Raw genomic sequence first — 23,819 nt, forward strand, 5'->3', positions numbered from 1 at the left:
GGAATACCACAAGATGGAACTTACTGACTTACAGATAAAAAAGTTAATTCAATTAAGCTGGTTCTGGTGGCACACACCTTTGATCTCAGCACTCAGGAAGCAGAGGCAGACTGATCTACACAGCAAATTCCAGGCCAGACAGGGCTACATAGTGAGATCCTGTATCAAAACCAAAATGACAAAAACCACACACCATAAAATGTTAATTAGAAAAAATCATTTATTTCTGCTCCTTTCATACATCATATTGTCCAGGAAACAGTCTCCCATATGTGTCTGAAATGGCAGAGTACCACACACACCATTTAAAGGCAAAGCACCGCTGGAGGAACTGGCCAGTTGTCCAAGTATCTCGGCTCTCACGATATACTTCTCGATTTGCATTAATTTCTGTGAATCAGAAATATCATGTCCAAAAAATAATAAGGGGGTTGTAAAAAATAATCACTTTATTCAATACCAAAGTTTTAGAAATGGAGCATATTTTCTTAGCAAATAAAAAACTAAGAAGAAAATGTCACTAGACATAGTTGGTACATCAGAATAGGTCATCAGACAAAATACTGTAATGAATTTGTCTCTGATGCCATGAATTCCAGTCCTAGCTTTCAGAAGCCTGCTAGGATGTCACTCAACGCTGCTTTTCCTCTGCTCTTCATTCTTTTCCACACTGCACAAGGGAGTGGCTCCGCCTTTAATGCTGCATCAGCAGGAGCCAATCCAGGACTCATGACTTCTCACAAGGCACTAGCCCATCAGGTAGCCCCTGTAGAAATAAACACAGAAACTGAACAGGAAGCAACAATTCAAAAGTGCCCACTCACTATGAATCAAATGACAATCCCAAAGTCTCAATGCTGCTACTCATCATCACCCTTGGTTTATGCCAATAAATAAGTGGACTTCCTGTTACTCTTCCCTCTAAAAGTAAAACATCACAAAGCAATATGCAAACTAACATAAATTTTGTTGTAGAACGTTAGAAAACACCTGATTGGTCAAATAAAGAGTTGAACAGCCAATCAGAGAGAGAAATAGGTGGGGCTAGTATGCAGAGAATAAACAGGAGGAGAAATCTAGGCTCGAGAGAGGAGAAGACGACATCAGGGGCCAGCCACTCAGCCACACAACCAGCCATGGAGTAAGAAGAAAAGAAAGATATATAGAATACAGAAAGGTGCCCAGAGGCAAAAGGTAGACGGGATAATTTAAGTCAAGAAAAGCTGGCTAGAAACAAGCCAAGCTAAGGCCGGGCATTCATAAGTAAGAATAAGACTCCATGTATTTATTTGGGAGCTGGGTGGGGCCCCCAAAGAGAAAAAACAACAAAACACTTACAATAATTAGACACTAAAAGGCAGGAAAATGAAAAGACTACATAAAAGCTAAAGCTAACAATTAGAATCAATTTTTGAACCCTCAAAATTGTAACAACAACAACAACAAAAAACCCAAAACCTTTTTATGGAAACTGGCATGGACTGCAAAGCCCCTCATCATTACTAGAGAAGGTACTAGAGAACCAGAAATATCATTCCTGGAGCTGAGTCTCTGAGCCCCCAAACTGCAGAGGCGTCTTGCCCCTGTAGGAAGTGTCCAGAAAGCAGTTACAGACTTCAGCTGTGCCCATGGATGATAGCAAATTTCAAGCTGCTTGGATGACAGTTCCTTTCACTGAAGCTGTAAGCCAAGTTGAAGCCCCTTTAAGAACTGAATGAATATGGTACTCAGGTTCCAACCCTTCCCTCTGGCAATAAGCACCCGAGTCTAGTACCAAGAAGGGATTGCAAGATCAGAACAAAACTAATAAATGCTATACTACTACCCATACCACCAAATGACTGAATACACCCTGTCCTTACTGAGGCCTCCAGCCTAGCCCCTCTGCAAGGCACCCCTTACTCAGGAAACTGAGTAAGCCTGGCCAAACCTCACTCAGTTTCCTCAACTACAAAGTGGAATTACTGCAGGAGGCCTGAGGATTCTCTCGCAAAGTTTTCATGCAGCACAGGGTATTCCTACTAGCATCAAGCAAGTTGAGTTTTTTTCGTCTGTAAAGTAGGAATTAGATCTCACAACCAACACTTAAGGGTTTGCTTTTCCTCCTTTCCAGCTGCTAGACCCATGATGACTCTAGATCAGTGTGCAGCCAATGCAACCTATCCAAACTTCACTCTTTCCTCTGCAGTATCTGCCCAGCCATTCTACTGAGAACTCTCATCTTATTCAAGCTGCCCTCCCTGCATGTGCTCAGACTGAGTACACAAAAAAGAGCCCTGACTGCCGGGCAGTGGTGGCACACGACTTTAATCCCAGCACTCGCGAGGCAGAGACAGGTGGATCTCTGTGAGTTCGAGGCCAGCCTGGGCTACAGAGCAAGATCCAGGACAGGCACCAAAACTACACAGAAACCCTGTCTCAAAACCTGCCCCCCCCTCCCAAAACAACAACAAAAACAACAACAACAAAACTTCGGGGTTGGGGATTTAGCTCAGTGGTAGAGTGCTTGCCTAGCAAGCGCAAGGCCCTGGGTTTGGTCCTCAGCTCTGAAAAAAAAAAGAGCCCCGAGTATATATCCACACTGACTCAGAAGACCCCACAGAAATTTACTATCATAAAAACAAAACAAGAAAGTCATTTTCATAGCACAGAAAAGGCTCTGGATGATTTCCAGCAAGTGTTCACATCAGGACCACACGGGAAGGCACTCAGTGCCCGATCACACTAGGGGCTCTTTAGAGTCAGGTTCCAGTGATCTGTTGTGTGATGTGACTGTGCATGTCAAAGCCCCATCTGATGACAGTTAAATAGCGTGGTGTTCCTGCCTGAAGACAGTGTGGGACCTAGGCTTGCGTGCTATAAACCTGAAGAAACACTGGGGAGTGGGGCGTTGTGGAGAAATGGCTTGGCAGTTGAGAGCATTGACTGCTCTTCTAGAGGACCTGGGTTCGATTCTCAGCACCTACATCGTGGCTCACAATCACCATGGAACTCCAGTTTTAGGGAATAGAATATCGTCCTCTGGCCTCCATGGGCACCAAGCACACAGTGGTGCAGACACATATGTAAGTAAAACATCCATACACACAAAATAATAATATATTTTTAATTTTTTAAAAAAGAGAACATTAAGAAATATAAAATACTCTAGAGATACCATGTTAGAAAACCAAATCAACCACTATCATATACATTTTGGTAGAGGATCAAAGTTAATACCTTACAACGCATTTACTGTGGCCACTCCTACATCTGGCTTTTTCTTACAGACCAGATAATTCGGTACTCCTTAGTCATTATATTAGGCTAGTGAGAATTCTACAGATAAATACAACCAAAGTAAACCAAGAATTCTAAACACAATTGGGGCCAGCAAAATGGTCCAGCAGGTAAGGTTGCTTGCTGCCCAGTCAAACGACCTGGGTTCAATCCCAGGACCAACAAGGTAGGAGGAGGAAACTAATTCCACAAACTGTCCTCCGACCTGTACATGTGCCATGCCATACACACACACACACACACACACACACACACACACACACAGTCCTCTGACCTATACATGTGCCATGTCACATGCCCCCTATGCACACACACACACACATACACACAGTGTCCTTTCACCTATACATGTGCCATTTCACATGCCCCCTATGCGCACACACACACACACACACACACACACACACACACACACACACACTTTATTTTAAAAACTAATAATCCAGACAGAAGCCACCATGAAGTACCGTTTTTCTCTTCATCAGTCACTACGCCCCTTCTGTATATATTAAGGTGGGCACTGGGCTGGGTTAGCACTGACGAAGTTTCTCAAGAGTATGACACTACTGTATTTAATCCTTGCAATTGCCCTGAAAGGGTGTTGGGCTTGGGAAAGCTCAGTGGAGAGCATCTGCCTAGTCATATGAGGCTTTGAGGTCCAAAATAAATGGTTTCTCATTTTTACATTTTAAAAAGTATTTGTGTGTCATGTGTGTGCATACATGTGTGTGCATGTATGCCATGGCACACACGTGGAGGTCAGAGGAAACTCAAAGGGGTGAGCTATTTCCTTCTACCAAGAGAGTTTCAAGGATGGAGTTGAGTTTGTCACTCAGCAGGGGAGCTTTACCTGCTGAGCCATCCTGCCAGCCCTAGCCTCATTTTATAGCTCAGAGTCTACGACTTTAGGGGGCAGTTAACCGGACCAAAGCACCAGGCCAGAACAGAACAGAACAGAAGCAGCACTGAACAGTGTCTCATGCCTATCCCACCACCTTCCCCAGAGTCCAAGAAAATCCCACTTCTCTTTTAGAAGCAGTAATGGTTTGTTCATCTCTTTTTGACACTCTAGCCAAACTCCAACTTGAAACAGAGGTTTCAGGTTGTTCCCAACAACAAAGCACATTATATATACTTGGTGGCACATAAAACACGTTCTCCCTTCATCTGACAGTCTCTAGGGTATATTACTAACTTTCCTGAGTAGATCTGGGATCTGAAACAAGTTCACTGAACTGATCCAAAGTCCAAGAGAGCCAGTCAGTGGTAAGCCCACAACTGGATGCTAATTCAGCTCCAATTGTGGAAGCAAATGAAACGGACCTCAGAGACCTGAAAGGCTGGCCACAGACCCACTGGCTTTCTTTAGACCAGGACCAACCTAAAGGCAATCCAAATGGTGTGGGCGAGGAAGGGGTGGAGAATATGGCTAGTAAGTACAGAGGCGCAACCGGATAACTCCTAATATTCCTCAGCATACATGTCTGTATGTGTATGTCACTGTACTCTGTAATATGTGCAAATACTATGTCTCCATTAAAATAAAACTTTTATTAAAAGAGGTTATCTAACTCCTCAAATTACAGAATAACCAGCTAAGCTAAAAGAGGAAAGACAGGTTGAAATTAAAATAGGAACACACTGATAACAAAGAGAAGTCACACCTTCCCTGAAGCCATAAAGGAAAAACTAAAAAGTAGTACTGTGTATAAATACAAATAGAAAATCACCCTGCGGCACAAAGGCAATACTCCATGCTTACACTGTCCTGCTAGTAATAGGTTCAAACTGAACATGGTAGCAGGTGCCAGCACTCTGGGTAACTCAGAAGCCTGAGGCAGGAGGATCACTTAAATTCATGAGCTTAAAAACAACTTGGTTAACACACTGAGATCATACCTCAGAAATGAAAAAAATACATATTTGCTGAGTGTGTTTAAAGTGACAATCAAATTTAACACTTTAGAAAAAATTTTGAGAATTTCTGTTGTTGCTGTATTCTGAAACAGAGTCCCAGGTAGCCCAGGCAGTCCTCAAACCTGCTTTAGCTGAGGCTGGCCTTGAACTCCTAGTGGTCTACCTCTACCTCTCAAGTACTAGAATTACAGGTGGACCCCAACACAGCACGGCTTAGAAAGAAAAATGTCTCAATGCTATAGGAAATGCCCGTCTCTCCCATACTAGCAGACTCTACCAGGCCAGGACGAATCACTTCTAACAGGGGCAGAGACAGAACAAAAAGAAGCTCCAGTACCCAGGGCTCACAAGGTGGCAGGGGTCAGAAGTGCTCCCTCTGACAAGAGTAACAGACAGAAGCCTGCAGAGACTGCAGTCACACAAATACTTAGCTGGCAAAGACTCTTGTGAGACCTTCCATCGTGCCAGGACTAAGCTGGAAATATGGCTCCAGAACAAGCACCCCACTACCATGGGCATGTCCTAGGCAGAGGACAGACTAAGCCACAGGCCAAGTGAAATTGTAAAGTACAAACACTAGAAATTAGTATGACTGATACACGATGCTGTGAGGGTTTAGGTGACAAATGTCCTCCAGTCTTGGGCACTTGAACACTTTGGTCCCCAAAAGACGGCACTATTTGGACATGTGGCCTTGTCACTGAGGACAAGCTCTGAGAGTCTGGAGACCCATGCCATTTCCAGGTCTCTTTCTGTGCTTGTAGTTCAAGATCCGAGCCCTCAGCTTCCTGCTCCAGCCACCACACTCCAGCATCATGGACCCTTAACTCTGGAGCCGTAAGCTACCTTGGTCACGACATTTTATCACAGCAATACAACAGGAACTAATACACATGCTTAATACAGTTCTCCAGAAAAATAAATTGTTGAATTGACCTTCGTGTTTGGCTTGCCAGAGGTAAAATCAGAATATACAAAAAATTCTAACTTCAAATTAAACCCGAACTACTTGTTTAATTAGCAAACTTTTCTAGATTTCAAATTAACAACCTCAATTGGAATTATTTATTTCTATAAAACCAATTTGCCTTTCTCTAAAAATATTTTAAATTTTCTGAGTTACAATAATCATTATGGCTTCTAGTTTAGTGTTTTTATGGGACTCCTGAGTGTGTGAAAGAGTGGGTCCCTGATTCTTATGCCTTTGTTTGGGCTCTTTTCCTTCTGTTGGCCAGACCTGTACAACATCACTGTGATAGTTTTATCTTATTTTAATTTTAGTGTTATCTCTTAGAAGCCTGTTCTTTTCTAATGAGAGACAGGCAGGGAGGGGATCTGGATAGAAGGGGAGGTGAGTAGAGGAAGAAATAACTGTTATCAGGATATATTATGTGAGAAAAGAATTTATCTTCTATAAAAGGAAAAAAAAATCTTGAAATACTACATTAAAAAATGCAATCCTTTCTCCTATCTTAAGGAACAGTGCTTCCTTCCTGGGTAAGGCTTAATGGGGTTTCTTTATGCAGACTGAAGTCCGTATCCAAATGCCTGGGACCAGAAGTGTTGGGTTATTTTTTTCTTTTGTTTGGTGTGTGTGCAGCACTTGTGTATGCACATTTGTGTGTGCACGTATACAGAAAGGCTGGCTGGCCAGTGAGCTCCAGATGTCAGCCAGTCTCTGCCTCCCTAGCACCAGAATTACAGACATGTATCCACGTCCCAGCTCTTTACATGGAGATTCAGGATACGAACTCGGGTCCTCATGCTTAGGCGGCACACCCTATACCTGTTGAGCCATCTCCCCAACCGACATTTCAGACTGTTTAATATCTGCATAGATAATGAGATATCTTAGGGATGGAATGAAGTCTAAACACAACATTCATGTATAGGAACTGGGGGTGTAGCTCAGTGGTAGAGGACCTGACTGACCTGGCTAGTTTTCTGTCAACCTGACACAGGCTGGAGTGAGCTATCTGAAAGGAGGGAGCCTCAGTTGAGACGACGCCTCCAGATCGGGTGGGGCAAGCCAATTAGTTATTAATGATCCAAGGAGGGGGGCCCAGCTCATGGGGGGAGGGGGTGCCATCCCTAGGCTGGTGGTCTTGGACTCTATAAAAAAGCAGGCTGAACAAGCCATGAGGAGCACGCCAGTAAGCAGCCCCCTCCATGGCCTCTGCATCAGCTCCTGCCTCCAGGTTCCTTCCCGGTTTGAGTTTCTGCCTTAGTTTCCCTCAACGGACTGGAGTACTTAAGTGAAATGAACCCTCTCCTCCCAAGCTGCTTGTGGTCACGATGTTTCATCACAGCACAGTAACTAAGACACTGCCTAACATGCACAATGCCCTGGCAACCCATCATTTATGCTTTATGTGTCTTGTCCATGCAGCCAAAGGTTAACTTCATACGATTTTTTAAAATAATTCTGTACATGAAACAAAGGTTTCAACAGTGTGGCATTTTCCACTGTGCTATCATGCTGGCTGTCAAGCATTTAGCTTTTCAGGTTAGGAATGAACAACTTATACCAATAATGAAAGAGCAGCAGCAGCAGCCCGTGGCTTGAAAATCCTCTTTACTGTCACTAATCCTACTGGAATCGGACCCAGTAACCAAAGGCACATTACAGAAAAACTAGCTCCTACCGCCAGTCAGTGCAGCTGAAAAAACAGAAGCAGACTTTCCTGAACGTGCATGGCATGGACAGCCAGGAAGACCTACTGATCTCAATTTTGTTCCAACTATAGCTATAACCTGAGGCAAGTTACAAATTTCTTTAGTTCTTGAACATTTTTCACATTTAACTGAGTGTTAAATTAAATCTATGAATTTATGTTATCCAAGTAATTATTATAGCAATTCATAACAAAAGTGAAATTGTTTATTATACCAAGTATTTTACTTACGGCAGTTTCATTCTCATGAATACTCTAGCCATGAAGAAACTCAGCAGGACACAGACAAAGCCAATGAAGAGAAGAAGAAACCTATTGAGTTTGGGGATATTTGGTGCATTGGATCGGTCCAGGATTATGAAACCTAAACCTCCCATTGTAAACAGGAAGCTAGACGCAAGTCCTTCCATAATATACTGTCCATTTACTCTGAAAAAGAAAACCACAGCACAGCAAATGAATGTTACTACAAAATTAATGTTTCTCCCTTTAGGTTGAAATTCTGTTTCTGCTTTATGCTAAAACAGTTTGTGCTAACACTTCATTCTTACCTTTACAGCTATTTATTATACCTTTGGATATTCATCTGCTCATTCACTCAACAGTTATTTACTGAGCAGTATATCATACATCAAATATTATTCTAGGTTCTAGGATACACAATGAACAAAACAGATAAAAACCTGTCTTGGCTGAGAATGTAGCTCCATGGCAGAACTTGCCTAGCACAAGCACACTTAAGGCTTAGGGCAAGCACCACAAAAAACAAACAAAAAAATAAAACTTGGTCATCATGTAGCTTACTTAAAAGAGTTTTAAAATGTCAACTATCAGAGGCTAAAGAAATGGTTCAGGGGTTAAGAACACTGGCTGCTCTTCTAGAGGTCCTGAGTTGAATTCCCAGCAACCACATGGTAGTCACAACCATCTGTAATGAGATCTGGTGCCCTCTTCTGACTGCAGGCATACATATAGGTAGAACACTGTATACATAATAAATAAATAAATCTTTAAAAAAAAAGTTAAACATCTTATGCATATATGAACTTTAATTTTCCAAAGTTATGCTATTTAAATTTCTATCACACTTTTTTCTTCTTTAGTTTTTCAAGACAGGGTCTCACTATGTAGCTCTGGCTGTCTCGGAGCTCACTATGTAGACCAGGCTGGCCTCGAACTCAAGAGAGGTGCCTACCTCTGCCCCACAAAGTGCTGGGATTAAAGGTGAGCACCACCAGTGCCTGACTCAGCCTCTACCTTTTTTTTTTTTTTTTTGGGGGGGGGAGGTTTCGAGACAGGGTTTGTCTGTGTAGCTTTGCGCCTTTCCTGGAACTCGCTTTGGAGACCAGGCTGGCCTCGAACTCAGAGATCCGCCTGGCTCTGCCTCCCGAGTGCTGGGATTAAAGGCGTGCGCCACCACCGCCCGGCCAGCCTCTACCTCTTAAGAGCTGAAATTAAGTTAGGCAGAGGCTGGTGGGTCTCTGTGAATTCAAGGCCAGCCAGGACTACAAAGTAAGACCCTACCTATAAACAAATAATATTCTATCAACTGCAAATAAATTTGTACTAGCTGTGTTTCTTGAAGTCATAATAATGAATAAACTTCTCATTTCAAAGGTAAGTATTTGTAAAGCATGTGTTCTTAACTAAGGCCCTATGACCCCAACAACATCTCTAGCAATCTGTAAACCATTACATGAAAATTTGTATCTATGCTTATGTTTGATTTTTCCTTTCAAAATTTTTATTAATTTTTACTGTTTCATGTATGTATATGTTTAGGGGTGCACATGCTATAGCATGCATGAGGATGTCATAGGACAACTTGTTGAAGTCAGTTCTCTCCTTCCAGCATATGGGTCCTGGGGACTGAACTCATGTTTAAGATTGACATCAAGTGTCTTTACCTGCTGAGCCACCTCAACAGCCCACATCTGGTTTTTTTTAAGAAATATAGTTATGTTGAATTCTTAGAGAAAGCAAATTTCTATCAAGGAGATGGTTATCAACAAGTATTATAAAGAAGATACATCATATTATTCACTAACTAAATGATTTCACTGAAAAGATAATATTGTTAAAAGAAAGAAAGAGAAAGGAAGGAAGGAAGGAAAGAAGGAAGGGAGGGAGGGAGGCTAGAGAGATGGTTAAGAGCATTTTTACTGTACTTCATTTTTACTGTACTTCATTTTTAGTTACTTTTCTGAGAGCCAGAGTCTCTCTGGCTTAAGCTGACCTTAAGGTTACGATGGAGCCCAGGCTGCCTATAACCAGAGACCCTCCTGTTGGAGTTATAAGCATGTACCACCACTCATTTTTCTCCCACTGAATCATTAGGCATGCCCCAGCAACCTTCTCTCCCATCATCAAGTTGTTCAAATGCTATCTTTTACCTGTAAGCCAAGAAAGCTACTGGCCTCTGATGTCCATGTTCATCAGTCATTGAGCCAACACTTGGAGGTTCAACAATAACATCATAGATTATTCCTAAAGAGACAACAGTACAGATAAGATCTCCCAGTTTGAAAAACAGAACTCCAGTTTTCACTGCCTCTAATTACATTTAAATAGGACTTATTTACACATAAATAGGGATGCTTTAATTGTATTATTATAATCAAACCAGATCCAGCTAACCTTCTAATGTTTGGATAAACCACTTTAGAATGACATCTAAACAAATATTATCTCATAGAGATGCCAATTTCAGGAAGGAAACTAAGTATCACACGCTAATACTCTAAAATGACTCCAAAGTAAGGAACATTTAATACTAAGGATCTACTTTGGCACACAAGATAAAGCCACATATCCGTGAATTTATTTCTGTAAATTGAGAGAGGCCTACAGAAATTTTCTCGCTTTCTTTTTGGCTAGTTGAGAGGAATTCTCTATAGCAGAAGCTGCCATGGCATTTACTCTGTAGCCCAGGCTGCCTCAAATGTGCTGTTCTTCCTCCCGCAGCCTCCTGAGGCAGTCAGCGATCATCAATGTGAACCCCAGCATCTCACAATTTGACCATTAATGCCCAGCGACATTCTCAACTTCCACTGTGGGGACACTCTCACCTCCCCACCCTTCTTACACAGCCTGACTCCAGCTTTTCTTACGCAATAGCAAGCCTGTCTCCTTCCTGACAGAAGAATCAAAAAATTCCCTTACCTTCTTCCTGCCAAATCTACAAAGCCAGGCACTGTACCTGCATTTACTCGCCCTCTCACTGGGCTACAGGAGAGGGGTCCCTCCTCCTTGACCCTATCCCCACTGGCCTTCTCTGGAGCATCATCCTTTGGATATCTCTTCTCCACCCTGTCTTTTCAAGCTCTCTTTCCCTACATCAACCCTCCTGGTCCCACAATCACTCAGTCACTGTCTTCCCAGAAACACCTGGTCTAGTTTATAACCCCCTTTCTAAACGGCAAACAAAATAAAACTGGACAGATAAAAGACTAATTAAAACCACTGCTATCCAACCTAGCATTGTAACCTAGGCCACAGGTTCTTAAACTGCGGATTCTAACATGGGTCTGACACAACTAGCCGTGGGGATTGAAAAAAAAATGCCACTAGTAAAAGGTGTGTGAACATGCAAGCTGGAAACTTAACTCTAAATTACGTTCGTGCTCTATCTACAGCCTTGGTTCTGAACACAGCACATGCACCTTACACTGAGCACATTCCACACTACACAATGACAAAAAACACTGCCTGAAACATCTGAGCTCAGTTTCCAGACTACTATAGCCTATGAATGATGGTTGTTTTTTACTATACATTATTATACATACACAGTTAGCTTTCCTAAAAGCATGATGTTAAGTATGAAATTAGTATTATTGGACTGTACAGTGTATTGGTTTTTTAAATTGCTGTTGAGTTTCTTTAAAAATTGTTGAATGAATTTTAACTTCAAATTAGGGCAGAATTTCCAACATATTCTGAGGTGGTCCTAAACATGTTTTCCATTTCACACTACATGTTCTCAGCATTGGCAATTATAAAATATTAAGCTCTGAAGGACACTGAGGATGCTCTATATTCTGCAGTATCAAATACTCAACTAAGATTCAAATCTTTATGTGAAAATAAATAAGTACATCCATTTTTTTGTTTTGGTTTTGGTTCTTTTGATTTTTTTTTTTTTTTGGAGACAGGGTTTCTCTGTGTAGTTTTGGTACCTATCCTGGATCTCCCTCTGTAGACCATGCTGGCCTCAAACTCACAGAGATCGGCCTGGCTCTGCCTCCTGAGTGCTGGGATTAAATGTGTACACTACCACCACCACCACCACCACCACTGTCCGGCTGCCCATTTCCTTAGTATATGAATTTGCTTTCAGTTTTAAGAAACAGTGCAATTGTATGTCTATCACACTACTGCTGTAAAGTAAGTTTATGTGTTACTATCAGTAGAAGTTTGGTATGTATATCTATCTTATATACCTATTTTACACAACCAGGGTTGTGTAAAAATTTCTCAGGCAAAATGGATCACAAAGGAGGATTTAGAAACCCTGACATAAGTAGGAAAAAAAAAAACACCTTACAGGTCTCCTGGTCCCACATTTTGTCCATACTTCTTTTTTTTCTTTCCTAGTACACCTCTCCTAACCACTCAAACTCAGGCTTACAGGTCATTTCTTCAGGAAGCACATGGAATGGAAATGGTGCTTCCAACTCTTATCTTCAATAACACTCTATGGAGCAGGAAGCAACTGTGTGGTATTTAACACGTCTCAACCACATTCTAAGGAGGGCAGAGTAATTATATTTTGTTTGCTGATACCCTAGTGCCGAGTCAACAGAAACTCAGTTAACGCTTGCCATTCTCGGCAACACTGTTTATGTATAAAGGTACAGTCACAGTTTTTAGAAGACTGTCCTTTCCAGGGTCAAACAGTAAATGTACAAGATGTGGCCTTGACCACTACCGGTGTCCTTTCCACTTTGACCCAGTGCTTAGAGCAGAGAATTCCCCCCCAACCCCACTTATAAACACCAGAAATGAGGTCCAATAGAAAGCTGAGGCTTCCAGGAAAAACTCACTCTCCAAAGGAAAGAAGAGCTAGGAAACAGACTGGCAAGAATTAAGACTAATTTTTTTAAAAGCCAAATGCATTTTGTTTCATTTATTCAGCTTAATGTGCTGAGCAAAACTCAAGGCTAATGACACATCAGATGTCTTTTTTAAGAAACAAACAAAAAAACTATTAAAGTGGCATTTAGTGTTTCTGTTAATGTAAGCTAGGCAGGGCATAAACTCTACAGTTAAAGACTGTCTTGTACCTCTTCAAAGACAATCATACGGTCACCACCACCCCAAAAAAGTGGAACCACTCCTGCTAACTTAAGAGCTTTTTAATTTTCTGAGTTAAGTACACTACTTCCTAAACTCCAAAAGCACAATCCTGAGGAAATCCTGAAACTGATACTCCAAAGGTTCTCTAAAGACAGATAAAGATAGACTGCCAACTCACCAATAGGCGAGGCCACACCCCTTTGCATTTTACACTTAAGAGGGGACTGGGTGACAGATGACCGAAAAGCGGTGCTTTCATGGAGCCCAAACTTCTGCCCTCTAAAACACACCACCTTTCTGCAAGCCTCAACTCCAACCTCATGTATTTCTCAAAAAACGTGGTTTCGATAAAATTTCTTTCTCATTCTTGTGACTGGAAACAAAGCAATCCCAAGACCTAGCCTGGGGTTTGAGCTAACAAACTCAAGGGTTGTCAGATCTCTTCCAAGGTTCCAGGGACCACAAGGAGAAGTTTAAAAGTCCCACACCCTCTTGACCAACCACGGAAATACAGTGACTCGAATATGATGTGCCCAAGACACCCGACTTGCAGCAAGTCACAAAAAGAACAAGCTGGGCTTGACAAATACATTCAACTCGGCTCTCGGGATGGGAGCCTCGACGGGGAGGGCAGGCAAAGAGAATGAGACCACTTCTCTCCGGGGCAGGGCGTGAACCGAGCTCGGCTCAGCCTGCAGCCGGACACGGGCTCAGCATGGCCCTCCCGGAGCCGGGCTCGGCGGCCACGCGCCTCCGACCCATCACGGCCGAGTTACCTCCGGTAATGAGGAAGTAAGACACCACCACCAGCGCGTACACCGTCATGGCCGACGGCATGTGCACCCAGGGCGGCTTCTTCAGCTTCAGGTTGGGGCACTCGAGCACTAAGAATGGGACTCGGTACAGCGTCTCCATGTCGGCAGCAGCAGGGACGGCGCTCCGACCTCCAGCCTCCCGCGCCGCCCGGAAACACGCCCGCCCTCCCTAGCTCTCGCGCGTGCGTTAGCCGAGGAACGCAGGTCCGTAAAGGTCAGAAGTAGACAATCCACTCACTGAAGAAAGAAAGAAACCACGTTGAGCTGCTAATGTATATATTCGAGATAATAAAATGAAGAATGTAATTAAGCTTGAGTGGAGGTCAGACGCTCTTTTCCTTGATGAAAGATAGGTGAGTTATTACGCATCTTCCAGGACCTGCAAGGCGTCCGACGTGGCCAAGCTAGAGAAGTGGAGAGAGTCTCATCCCACTGCCCCGCCCACTTACTGACGACACACTTGGGAGCTGATTGGCTGCTGGAAGCTCTAGGTTCACACGGCTGCCGGATGGATGGGAAAGTTTAGAAACGTGCTTCTTTTTAATATTGAAGGTTCCCCCCAGGGCTTTCTTCATGCGGTATAGCGGTGCTAACAATAGTAACAGTTGTCAATAATTGCCAATGTAGTATATTATCTTTTTTTTTTTTAAATCCAGTCCATTTCTGCCATAAACTGTGGCAGAACAAAATATTATTTTAAACGATTTGTAGTTCTCTCAGTCACCTGTGTGTTGGTAAATGGTAAAAAATCAATCAGGCCAAAAATCTTGATATTATTCTGGTTTCTCACTTAGCAGGGCGCTGGCTTTGGCGGTATGAATCCTAAAACTGGAATGAAAAATACTGTCACCTGGCTTCTTCAGGTGTCCTCCTGCCAGGGAATCAAATGTAAATAAGAGTATTTTACTGGCTAGAGGCAGTAATCCTGATCAATCAAGGGAAAACCCGATTGCTATTATAAAATAGCCAGGAGAAAAACTATCTGGAATACAGAAGCTCCCTGAGGGGCCTCCTGATTCCTACATCCTGTGATAAAAAGCTTAAGGAACAAGACAAGTCAATAGAGACAGAAATGTTAGTGGCTCAGACCGCTTAGATTTTAAGATTGGGGCCACAGCAGAAGTCAGGGAACTAAAACTAGCTGCTATTAGTTTTGCTATGAGCAACAGGAATATGAAATGAGGACTGGCAGATGTAGTTATAAATACTAGCAGTGATCTTTAACCAGTCAGAGAAATTAGACCACAACAGTTACAACTATTCTTTCTTATTTTATTTTTATCAGTTTTTTGGTTTTTCGAGACATGGTTTCTCTGGGTACCTCTGGCTGTCCTGAAACTCATTCTGTAGACCAGGCTGCCCTGGAACTCACAAAGATCACCTGCCTCTGCCTCCCTAGTGCTGAGGTTAAAGGTGTGTGCCACTACCACCTGGCTTATTGTTCCTTACTTTAATGTGAATATTTTATGCAGTAGTTTTTTCTCTTTCTGCCTCCTACTCGTCTACAACATGTAAAATAAAATTTACTAATAACATTTAGCCTTTCACTACTTATTAGATAGCAAAGAAAGAAAAGGATGATTATCATCCAAAAATGGACGGAAGGAATTTTTCCCTCTTGGGGTGGGGGTGGGGGCATATTTGAGTTTTATAAAGGAGAATTGCATTTCTAGGGAAAGCATGATACTGCTGTGAAAATTAAGTATTGTTCAAAAAACGTACATATGGATGCCAAGGCAAGCGGTAGCCTGCTCGTATTTCAGTAACCCACAAAGCTGGAGCCACATTGCCCAGATCCTTTTCACTGCAGAATTATTTTTGCTTTTCTTCAACATTTTTATCAGGTGCTGGGTTTGAGCCTAGTGCTTGCACCAGCTTACTGCAAAGTTCTTAATCAGTGTGGGCCACAGAAGCATCAATCGTTTTAAGAGACATTATTTTTTTAAACTAGGAAATAAACTTCCACTTGATCTTTATTTCTAAAACTTTAACAATACTTGATTGAAAATAGATGGATTAAAGCCAGGCGGTGGTGGCGCATGCCTTTAATCCCAGCACTCAGGAGGTGGAGGCAGGTAAATCTCTGTGAGTTCGAGGCCAGCCTGATCTACAGAGACACCCTGTCTCAAAAAACCAGAGGGAAAAAGAGAGAGAGAGAGAGAGAGAGAGAGAGAGAGAGAGAGAGAGAGAGAGAGAGAGAGAGAGAGATTAAGAGAGATTAAGAGAACGGGTTGTTCTTGCAAAGAACCCAGGTTTGATTTCCAGCACCCACATGGAGGCTTTCTTGGGCACCAGGCATGCAAGTACTGCAGAGACATACATGCTGGCAAAGCACTCAAACATAAAATAAAATAAATCTAAAAAAAAAAATTTTAAGGAAAAAATTATCCAACACAATTTAAAAAAATAAAGAAAATGGATGGACTAAATGTATTGTGAAGCATCAATACAGTGAAATACTATGGAACCTCTACATGTGATGCCAGAGAAGTCTATTTTTCCTGGAATTGATAGATATTCACAATAGGTTTGAAATGAAAATGGGGGAGGGAGTATGTAGAGAATTGACTCATTCATTTTGTGAATTTTCCAGGCACTGTGCATTGGGGGAAAAACATCTAAAGCAATGGTTTCAAACCTCTTACAGGGTCACGTATGATATCCTGCATATCAAACATTTACATTATGATTCATAATAGTAGCAAAATTACAATCATGAAGTAGGAACAAAAAATAATTTTATGGTTGGGGGTCACCACAACATGAGGAACTATATTAAAGGGTCACAGCATTAGGAAGGTTGAGAACCGTTGGTCTAAAAGAACATAAAAAAAATGCATGTGTGATGAAATTATAGATTGTGCTTTTTTCCAAAATTGCAAGTATTGCCTAATTTGTATGTAATTTATATGTGTTGATTTTATAATTAAAATTTTTAAATAGCTACTTGTTATAAAACAGCAGTTTCTTTCTGGTCTTAACACTAGCACATCTACCAGAGAGTAAACGCTGTATTCTGTAAGGAATAGGTGGGTTATAGTGTAGTAGAGTAGAGGTCTGCTTATACCCAAGAGAGAGTGGATATTTATTATGATCAAAAACTCAGTGCCGTAAGTTCAAGGACAATGTCCGCTTTATCACTGATTTCTCAGAACTTTTCACAGGTTGGCCCACAGTAGGACGATGTGTTGAATGAATCAGTCAGAGCCTCTCCTGTAGCTTGGGACCAGTCAATGTGTCATGTGATGATTGTGCTCCCTTGATCTGCCTTTGGTTTGTTCCTTGCTCGGTGTCTCTGCCATCACCAGTCCAGGGACATCATCTCCTGCCTCTGGATCCGCCCATATTTCTGTTTCTAGGAGACTGAACACATTTCATAATATCCATCGAGACACCATCTTTACACTGGAGTGCTTTGTAGTCATTACTCTCTTTCTTTCCTATCTTACATCTTCTTTTCCTATGTTGATACTTGCTTTGTGGACATTGTGAGCATGCTCTGCAGACAGTGGTCTGACCTCACACGCGTTCCTCCCTACCCCTACAGAGCTGGGGTCATCAGGGGTTCAGCAGTGTGCTCTTTACCATTTACTCTTCCATGCATCCCCCACAGATTTGTGGAGTAAGTAATGGGCACAAGCTGTCCCCTGTGAGCCAGTGGCTTCAAGGTAACCAGCACATGACTCTCACCCTCACCAAACTGCTTGGCAGCCAGGGGCAGTTGCATAGGCCTATACTCTGGGCACTCAGGGGGCTGAAGCAGGAGGATCATGAGTTTGTGGCCAGCCAAAGTAGCTGTTGTACCAGCACAGGAAGAAATTCAAATATAGTTGATGTATCTGAGTGTGGTGTGGAGCCAGTGAGGGTGGGACTTGTTTGTTTGTTTATTGGGTTTTTAAATTATTTTTATGGTGTTTGTTTGTTTGTTTGGTTGGTTGGTTGCTTGATTGCTTGCTTGGCTTTTTGAAACAGAGCTTCTCTATGTAGCCCTGGCTGGCCTGGAAGTCTGTAGACCAGGCTGGCCTTGAACTCAGGGATCTGCCTGTCTCTGCCTCTTGGGTGCTGGGATTAAAGATGTGTGCCACCACATCAGCTTTTTTTTTTTTTTAAGAAGGGTCATTTGTTTTGCTTGTTTTGATGTTTTTGAAGGGTCATAGACCTCCTTGTGAAGCTGGTTAAGAAAAAAAAAAAACCTATAAACCCTTTTCCCAGAAAAAAAAAATGCCAACACCCATCTAGCCAACGTAGAGTATAATTATAGGAAGTTCACAGACTCAAGTTAAAAGAGAAGGAAGAGAGCTGCAGACGGATGCCCAGGGACTCGCCCACATGATGAGGAGGATACTACAAAGGAAATACAGAAGATCAAAGGTGCAGACACAGAGAAGCGGCAGGAGAGAGTTTCCACATGCCAGATAAAGGAAAACAGAAAGAAGCCACTGCATTGGACAAATGGCCCTTGGTGACCACTAGCCATTGCGCATGTCAAGTACACAGTGTTATAACGGTGAGCAAACAGATCTGAATCCTTCATAGGCACCCCGTGCCCAGAAATATTTGGTAAATGAATCCATTCATTTCAGTAGCACAGTGACAGAAGCCAGATTGAAGAATGGGAAAAGGTGGATGGGAACTTGAAAAATAATGATAGTGAGCCAGGTGTGGTGGTACAAACCTTTAATCCCAGTGCTTGAGAGGTGGAGACAGGCAGAGCTTTGAGTTTGAGGCCAGCCTGGTCTACAGAGTTCCAGGACAGCCTGGGCTACACAGAGAAACTCTGTCTCCAAAAGAGAGAAAAAAAATTACGATAGTGAGATAGATGTGGATGGCATATATCTGTAATCCCAGCACTTGCAAGGCTAAGACAGGGTCATCAAAAGTTCAAAGTCAGCCTGAGCTACAAAATACGACCCTGCCTCAAAAAGAGAAACAAAACGTAGTGAATTAATAATGGATCTGTTCACTTATCACACTTGGAGACATATGTATATATATATATGTATTATGTATGTATATATGTATTATGTATGTATATATTGTGTATGTATATATGTATTATATGTATATGTGTATTATGTGTGTATATATGTATTGTGTGTATATATGTATTATGTGAGTATATATGTATTATGTGTGTATTATGTATGTATATATGTATTGTGTGTATATATGTATTATGTGAGTATATATGTATTATGTGTATATGTATGTATTATATATGTATTATGTATGTATATATGTATCGTGTATGTATATATGTATCATGTATGTGTATATGTATTATGTATGTGTATATGTATTATGTATGTATATATGCATAAAGAGAGTTGAAGTGGTAGCAGAGAGGATGTTTAAGGATGGAAAACTTGGACATGTTTCTATAAAATGAAGGAAGATCACAGAAAAAAATTAAAAGACTAAAGATGCCAGAGGGAAGGAAGCACGTTGTGTGATATTTTGTTTGTGTTCTGACAAATAAAGCTTGCTTGGAGTCAAAGGACAGTGTAGCTAGAGTTTTCCTGCCTGACCCACAGTCAAGACAGATCTCTCTCACCCGCCAGTCCCACAGCCACTCAGACCCGATCAAGTAAACACAGAGACTTATATTAGTTACAAACTGTATGGCCGTGGCAGGCTTCTTGCTAACTGTTCTTATATCTTAAATTAATCCATTTCCATTAATCTATACCTTGCCACATGGCTCATGGCTTACCGGGATCTTCCCATGCGGTTTGTCATGGTGGCGGCTGGCAGTGTCTCTCTCTCAGCCTTCCACTTCCCAGAATTCTTCTCCTTGTCCCGCCTATACTTCCTGCCTAGCCAATGGCCAATCAGTGATTTATTTACTGACCAATCAGCAACACACTTGACATACAGACCATCCCACAGCAGGGCAGAGTAGCCACTAGTTAACCATAGAGGTCTGGAGGTCTGCACAGAGAGGAGACAGGAAGTAATAAGGTGGAGCGGAGACAGGATCTAGGCCCTCCCTTCTGGTTGGAGGAATGGAAGAGGTAGGAAGCAGCTGTGGCTGCTCCCCTGCCTCTCTGATCTTTCTGGGTTTTGCCCTGATATCTGACTCCCAATTTTTTATTGATAAGATAAATTAGATTAATGCTCCAGAAGGGGATTAAATAACTGTGAATTGCCAGGGCAATGGCCAGAGTGTGAGGCACAGCCCAACAGAGGAAATTTATCTTGGAAAAAGATTTTTTTTTCAGTACTGAGAATTGAACATGGCCAGGGAAGATTATACACATGCTAGAGAATTACATCCTCTGAGATTACATCCCCAGTCCTTTAAAAATCCTTATTACTATTTTTAATTTTATATTTATATGTGTGAGCAAGCATGTGCATGTGTGCCACGTGTCTTTACCCACTGGGCCATCTTTAAATTGTTTTTAAATATTATTTTATATGTATGTGTCTTTTGCCTGTCTTTATGTGTGTCCCTTGGGTCCCTTGGAATGGGAGTTAGAGACAGTTGTGAGCTGCCATGTGGGTGCTAAGAACTGAGCCCAGGTCCTCTGGAAAAGCAGGGCTCTTATCCACAGAGCCACCTTTCCAGGCTCTCCCACTTTAATTTTTGAGGCAAACTAATGACAGTTACCAGGACTGACCTTGAACTTTTGATCTATCTGCCTTATCCTCCCAAGTAGCTGAGATTCCAGACGTGTGCTACCACAGACACCCGGCTTAGAAAAAGAAAGAGCAGAAAAATCAGTTATTAGGCAACCAATATTTACGTCCACTGTGCATAGGAACTGCTGTGTCGTCTTATCTAAGGCATCCAATCAGTCTCTGGAGTAGATGTTAACTTACTCTTCAGATGCACAGTTTCTAACCTATAAGCATGGTCAAAAGGCTGGTACTGACATGGCCGAACGCGGCTGAGGCCTTCCTTTGTGCCTCATGAACATTCGAGTTCTGAAGTGCTCAACAGAGAAAGGGAACTGCTGGAGTACACGGCTGAGCTTGTTTTCAGTGTCACTTGGCTGCTGGGAGGGAGTGTCAAAAGAGGGTTGTATTGCTACATAGAATTCAGAGTCTAGATTTAAATATATGCATACATAAACACAAACACATAACCATTTTGGTAGAAAAATAACTACATACATTTGAATTAAAATCTTTCCTGCAAAGCTGGTGTAATTCAAATAACTGTTTGAACGTCCCACTTGTAATTCCTTTCTGTAGCCACAGTGGGGCAGGCTTTCTCTTTTCTAGGACTGTTATGCATCGTTCAACTCTGGCCAAAATGTATTTTTGGTACCTTGAGATTAGCATAATAAGAAGGCAAACTTATTTTTTAAAAACTTGCCTCGATGCTATGATCAAATAAGTGCAATTAAATGTAACATAAATAGAAAAGGCTGCTTCCTGGGGGCACTCAAGCATATCTTTAAAATGCAAATGGTTTACTCCTTTAAAGATGAAAGAAAAATCTCCTGAAAGCATCATTTTCAGATGAATAAAATATCAAACCAAGGATTTTTTTATATATCTAGTTGCCTTGAAAATCATATATACTTATAAAATTTTATAAAATATAAAATTTTAAAAAATGGGTTTGGCCAATTTTGGCCAACTGAATATTTTTACAAAGACTAATTCTATGAATCTTTTAATACAATACACCTTTTAATTAATACGCAGGAACCCACATGGTGGAAGGAGAGAGCCGACTCCCACAAGTTGCCTTCCGACATCCATGTGTCTGCTGTGGCATGCATGTGCTCACAGGCCTGCACACATACACAGACATGCACAGACACACATTAGTAAGTGTTTTTCAAAAGTCATTAAACTCCAGGATAGAAACCTGAACAATGAACACCATCTCCCATCGTCTGTCCCTCTCTCTATTCTCTCTCTTTCAACGTGACCACCAGGAATGGATTCTTTTGACTGAGCACTGTCTTTCCAAGGCATACTTTACCCCAAGGTTAGGAATAGCATCTAAATGAACAGACTTTAATCTTTGCAAAGAATTTGAACTAACACCCAGATTGCAATTTCAATGCACATGTGAAATATGGCAGTGGCCTCAGAACTAAAGAGTCCTTGCAAATGGGCGGTGGGCATAACCCTGCTATTCTCATCAACACCTTTCAGAGATGCTGGGAAATCAAAGCGCCTTCTCACCTCCAGAAATGATCTTCCCAGAGGTAAGAATTTGGAGTACATCTGAGCAGCTGCTGATGCTGCGGATGGCCAGAAGCCTCGAGCAAAGACCCTGTCTCCAGGGCTGTCAGCCAGCCCTTCCAAACACACTGAGGTCTCTTTAACAACACAGAAAGAAACAAAACAAAAATATTCAGGCTGAAATGATGAAGGACCCTTTAAGGCACTGATTTGGCTTTACTCAGGAGCATTGAAAAGAAAAAGTATGTTTTATATATATTAAATGAAATATCTAACTTTTTAAGAATGCTGTAAAATATTTCCAGATGTACATTATATCAAAGTACTTTCCCTCAAGTTCAGTTGAAAGGAAAGACGCAGAACATTAGGTCCATCAGAATAGATGCCTCCAGTTGTGGTTTTCAGATGCCGTAATGCACTTCTGCCCAGAACTAATCAAATGCAGCTTGGCACTTCAACCTCTCTCTGTGTGTGTGTGTGTGTGTGTGTGTGTGTGTGTGTGTGTGTGTGTATGTGCGCACGCCCACAATTCCTCACAAAGACACAAAACATTTTGGATGGCATCAGTTGACTTTTTGCTTATTTCCAACACAGTCACTTTCCTTTCATCATTCAGAGAGAACTGACCACACAGATTCAGGCATGGAGAGCAGAAGCCATTTCACCGAAATCAGCATTAGCTTCTCCATGTTTATAGGTCAGGTGGCTGAGACACAGAGTACTGACCACACAGATTCAGGCATGGACAGCAGAAGCCATTTCACCGAAATCCACATTAGCTTCTCCATATTTATAGGTCAGGTGGCCGAGACAGAGAGAAGCTAAGAGATTTATTCAGAATCATCTATGAGTGATGAAAATCTTATCCATCAAACAGTTATACTTACTCCCATCTTTGTGAAATGACAGTCCAAGATGTAGGTTGATGAGAATGTGTTTAAATGTAGGTTTGGGGTCCAATTTTTAGAGATTCTGACTGAGAGGGGTCTTTACTTGAGCTTAGGAGTCTGATTTTTTTTAATTATTTAACTTTATTTTATGAGCATTGCTCTGAATGTTTCAGATCCCCTGGAATCAGAGTTACAGACAGTTATGAGCTGTCATGTGGGTGCTGGGAATTGAACCCAGGTCCTCTGGAAGAGCAGCCAGTGCTCTTACCACTGAGCCATCTCTCTCCAGCCCCCTGATTTTTTGTTCTTTTTTTATTTTAGTTTTTTGATTTTTCGAGACAGGGTTTCTCTGTGTAGCCCTGGCTCACCTTGAACTCAGAGATCTGCCTATCTCTGCCTCCCGAGTGCTAGGATTAAAAGGGTGTGCCAGCACACCCATCTTGGAGTCTGATTTTCTTTGAAGTATGATGTTTATTAAATTTGTTCTTTGACAACATCATGTGTATGTAATACATTCTGGCTACCCTCACACTGGAGCTTCTCTGCTCTCCCTCCCACCAGTCAGTTGCTCTTCCCTACAAGTCCCCTTTTCACATTTGCGTCGTTTGTTTTGTGTTGTGACCACGGAGTTTATTTAACCAGGGTGGACCATGGGTTAGGAACTGTCCAAGGGTGCCTGGTGGGCTCACCTGTGAATACATGGTTGAAGGCAAGGACTCCCTCCTCCAGAATCCACCAATAGCTGATAGTTCAGCAGGGAGGGAAAGGCCTCCATAAGGCCCTCCAGGACTAGTGGC

At 42.0% G+C, this 23,819-nt stretch overlaps 1 protein-coding gene across 1 annotated transcript; it reads right to left on the reverse strand.

Annotated features, from left to right (window-relative positions):
• Positions 1-202: 202 nt before the first annotated feature.
• On the reverse strand, positions 203-14,158 carry Ostc (oligosaccharyltransferase complex non-catalytic subunit). The gene is made up of 4 exons (XM_059266231.1): positions 13,946-14,158; positions 10,265-10,358; positions 8,103-8,300; positions 203-766 (listed from the first exon to the last, which is right to left on the reverse strand). The coding sequence occupies exons 1-4, from the start codon at positions 14,082-14,084 to the stop codon at positions 748-750; spliced, it is 450 nt and encodes a 149-aa protein (XP_059122214.1). The 5' UTR covers positions 14,085-14,158; the 3' UTR covers positions 203-747.
• Positions 14,159-23,819: the final 9,661 nt, after the last annotated feature.

This window comes from Peromyscus eremicus, chromosome 6 (assembly GCF_949786415.1).
Source record: "Peromyscus eremicus chromosome 6, PerEre_H2_v1, whole genome shotgun sequence".
In the NCBI taxonomy this organism is placed as follows: domain Eukaryota; kingdom Metazoa; phylum Chordata; class Mammalia; order Rodentia; family Cricetidae; genus Peromyscus; species Peromyscus eremicus.

What these genes read in the sequence shown, in the direction of transcription:
- Ostc (XM_059266231.1), bottom strand. Translation starts at nt 14,084, where the DNA reads ATGGAGACGCTGTACCGAGTCCCATTCTTAGTGCTCGAGTGCCCCAAC. An exon ending in TTACTTCCTCATTACCGGAG is followed by an intron (nt 10,359 to 13,945) that starts GTAACTCGGCCG and finishes TTGTCTCTTTAG; the next exon opens with GAATAATCTATGATGTTATT. An exon ending in GTAGCTTTCTTGGCTTACAG is followed by an intron (nt 8,301 to 10,264) that starts GTAAAAGATAGC and finishes TTTCTTTTTCAG; the next exon opens with AGTAAATGGACAGTATATTA.